This window comes from Cannabis sativa, chromosome 6, assembly GCF_029168945.1.
Source record: "Cannabis sativa cultivar Pink pepper isolate KNU-18-1 chromosome 6, ASM2916894v1, whole genome shotgun sequence".
In the NCBI taxonomy this organism is placed as follows: Eukaryota; Viridiplantae; Streptophyta; class Magnoliopsida; order Rosales; family Cannabaceae; genus Cannabis; species Cannabis sativa.
The window spans coordinates 17,375,791-17,379,503 of NC_083606.1; the positions used below are offsets into that span (position 1 = coordinate 17,375,791).

Genomic DNA, 3,713 nt, shown 5'->3' on the forward strand with positions numbered 1-3,713 from the left:
TCTGAATAATTTACAATATAAAAAATAATGTTCAAACAGTCTATTTTACACTTGTATAAAATAAAATAGTCACGCGTGCAATACACTGTTTGAACGTAATTTTCGGCGTGTTAAACTTTTTCAAATTTCTTAAAATTTTGCATGATGTCTTAAATAATTATCGTACATAACAATAAGAAAAAATTTGATTTAAAAATTATTTCAAGTGCTAAAACAAATAAAAATGTATCAATATATCCATTTTAAAAAAGTGCTAATATTCTTTATATTATACTTGAAAAAAAGGACAGTAGTGCTAATATTCTTTATTTCATTTATTTATTGGAATATCCATCCAAATTCCAGGGAGAGAGGATTCTTACCGATAGACACAAAACACAGAGACCCATAACACGAGCCACCTCTCTTGCCATTCAATCCGCCATTACAGTATCTCCTTGCTCTAAAAATCCCTCTTGTCTTTTTATATTACTTTTATTTGCCCTACCTTTGTCTTTAAGAGTAAGTGAACCGCCATTTTAAGCCAAACCCATCTCTCTCTTCCTCTCTACTTGTCTCTATCTCTCTTCGGAGTTTCAACGCTCTGTTTGGGGCATTATTCTATAATTTTCAAGAGGGGTTTCGTACACTCTTTCTCTTAACAGCACAAAATTCACTCTATTAAACTCTACCTTGTTGGCTATGGCTTCCTTCATTCCAATTTCTCAATCCCAGACCCTTTTCAACAATACCCGTCTCAGAAAACTCCCTCCCCTGTTTCTTCCCAGTCCCAATTTGGGGTCCGACTTCTTAGCCAAGTCTGGTTTTGTACGGTTTCAAAATCCTCGTGGGATTACAGGATTGCCCATGAAGACCGCCAACGTCGTCGTTTCGGCTACTACGGCTGAGAAGCCAAAGAAGCGGTACCCAGGTGAGGCAAAAGGGTTTGTGGAGGAGATGAGATTTGTGGCCATGAAGTTGCATACTAAGGACCAAGCTAAGGAAGGTGAAAAGGAAGTTAAAGAGCCTCAGGAGCGACCCGTGGCTAAGTGGGAACCTACTATTGAAGGGTATCTGAAGTTCCTTGTGGATAGCAAATTGGTTTATGATACTCTTGAGGAGATCATTGAGAAGGCATCTGTTCCTTCTTGTGAGTACTTTCTCTCTTTCCCTTTTAAATAATAATAATAATAATGAAAAAAAAAAATTATGCTTTGTGGGTAATAGGTCTTGTTTAGCTTAAAGCTTCTTTCTTGAATTAGTGCTGATGACATATAATTTGTTATTGATAATCATTGATTGCATATATGCGAGTCTCTTATTTATTGGTCTGGTAGCAGTTTATGACTTTATGTTATTGGCTATTGTGGGTCCTTGTATATGTGATCTTAGTTTGGATCCAAGGTTTGTTATGTCTTTGTCATAAATGGCTCTACTGTTCTCATTGGATGTTTTTTTTTTCTCATTTTCATACTTTAACATTGTCAGACATAGTCCTACCTTAAGTTCTTGTTCTTCAGTTGTTGACATGGTATATTCCAACAATCAAAACATTCCTTTGCTGTTAGGATTAGAGAACTGAATTATGGTGAGATTCTGGCTAGCTCTCATAGTTGAGTTTGCGAGTGTGTGAATTGTGCGGTGTTCAAGTCCGGTAAATGATCTTATTAAAGAAAAATAGTAGAAATATGATAGAATGTTCATTCTTTCACTTACATTATATGATCTTTAACTTCAGATGTCAATTACATAACATCATTAGGCTTCCCTAGGATTTAGTATGATACACGAAATGGACTTTGATTGTTATCAATTGAGACATCTGCTTAATGATTATTTCTAAGGTAGGATAGCTCCTGAGAGTGGCAGTAGGTAATGTGTCCCGATTTTTCAACTATCAAGATGTATACTGTCGTGGACTCGTGGTGACTTTACTATGATACAGCTAACATACCAGCTTTGCTATGTATTCTTATTTTTATACAGATGCTGAATTCAGAAATACAGGATTGGAAAGGTCTGAAAGTTTGGCTAAAGATTTAGAGTGGTTCAAGGAACAAGGCTATACCATACCAGAACCGTCTGGTCCCGGTATTGCTTATTCTGAGTACCTCAAGGAATTATCAGAGACAGATCCACAAGCTTTTGTGTGCCACTTCTACAATACATACTTTGCTCATACCGCAGGTGGTAGAATGATAGGGAGAAAGGTATGCAAAAAAAGTTCTATTGTATCAAAATGTTTCTTTGTTTCGGTGTCATATTCCTGCTCAGGGTTAAGCTTTAAGCTATAACTTCATCAGAAACAAATTGTTTCACCTAAATTACGGTTTTTGTCTTCTATTAATTTTACAAGGAAAAACAAAGATGTCATTCATTCACCAAATATTGAAGCATAAGATTTCTTGTTGGCATCCTTTTCTTTGCATTAGGTGGCTGAAAAGTTATTAAACAACAAGGAGTTGGAATTTTACAAATGGGATGGTGACCTTTCCCAATTATTGCAGAATGTGAGGGAAAAGCTTAACAAAGTAGCTGAGGTACTTGTCTTTTCTTGTACCCTTTTGAAACTTTAATCGGTGTAGGGGTGTGTATTTGATTGGTAAAACATAACTTGTATGGTATGGTTTTCTCAGAGCTGGACGAGAGAAGAGAAGAACCATTGTTTGGAAGAGACTGAGAAGTCCTTTAAGCACTCGGGAGATATTCTTCGTCTAATATTGTCATGATTTGTAATTTAATGCTGCTGTTGTTGACTGTTGTAATGGCGCAAGCCTAATGTTTATTAGAACATACCACTGCCATGCCAGTGGAGACTTGTATTATACTCTTGTGCATATTATAATGGCGTCAGTAAGGCAACATATACATAAATAAATATAGAACTTATTTTTCTTTCTTTCCACCAAATTTCTGTTCATTTCTTCTTTGTTATTGTGGTGATTTGAAATCACCAGTCAAGAACACAGAAACAAAAACAGAACTAAAAGAAATTATAAGCTAATCCAACAATAAAAAGGGAAATTTACAAGAATTGACTAAAAAGCTTTCCTATTTATTTTTTTAATTAAATATGTATTTTTTTTCTTTTTTATCTTTTTCTAGTTTTCTTTTTACTTTTATACGGTATTAACTAGTTTTTAGGATAAAGGTTGACACATGTGGGTCCAGTTTGCTGCTGGTGGAAGGAGGACGCGTCACTTGGCGCGTTATGCAAGATTTTTCTTTTTAAAAAATTAAAAAAAGTAAATATAAAATGAGCTGAGAAAAAAATCATTGGATAAAGTAAATATCTGATCATTGTTATTTTTTTTAGAACAATTATGATTGAAAAAGCTAAATAACCACAAATATTATTCACTTTAATATTTTACTATTTTTTTTAATTTATTTTAAAAGAAATTTATTTTACTTTTAAGAAAAATATTTTTTTTTCTTCTTTATTTTGCTCCTTTTTTTTTCATATTGTGTCACAAATGTTACTTTTTCTACAAAATATTTTTAGATAAAAATATATTAGATCAATCTGAAAAAAAAATAGATAAAATTAATTTTATTAAGAATTTTTACATATACAAATACACATTTTTAAATATCTAACACAACCTCCAACTAATTTAATACTATTGTCTTTATCAATTTAAAGTGAATAAAAAATATAAAGAAAATTTATATAAAGTACATAAAATTAAACTTTTTTTATTGATTCTGTTTTTCTTTTAATTAGGTTTTTT

The 3,713-nt window shown here is 32.6% G+C and overlaps 1 protein-coding gene across 1 annotated transcript; it reads left to right on the forward strand.

The window, feature by feature from the left end:
* The first annotated feature begins 295 nt into the window (after positions 1-295).
* On the forward strand, positions 296-2,889 carry LOC115725449 (heme oxygenase 1, chloroplastic). The gene is made up of 4 exons (XM_030654977.2): positions 296-1,129; positions 1,966-2,189; positions 2,412-2,519; positions 2,616-2,889. The coding sequence occupies exons 1-4, from the start codon at positions 682-684 to the stop codon at positions 2,706-2,708; spliced, it is 873 nt and encodes a 290-aa protein (XP_030510837.1). The 5' UTR covers positions 296-681; the 3' UTR covers positions 2,709-2,889.
* Positions 2,890-3,713: the final 824 nt, after the last annotated feature.

Bases quoted from the DNA above. Each gene is read 5' to 3' on its own strand.
- LOC115725449 (XM_030654977.2), top strand. From the start codon at position 682: ATGGCTTCCTTCATTCCAATTTCTCAATCCCAGACCCTTTTCAACAAT. The intron at 2,190-2,411 runs GTATGCAAAAAA...TCTTTGCATTAG, and splicing joins GTAGAATGATAGGGAGAAAG to GTGGCTGAAAAGTTATTAAA. The intron at 2,520-2,615 runs GTACTTGTCTTT...TGGTTTTCTCAG, and splicing joins AGCTTAACAAAGTAGCTGAG to AGCTGGACGAGAGAAGAGAA.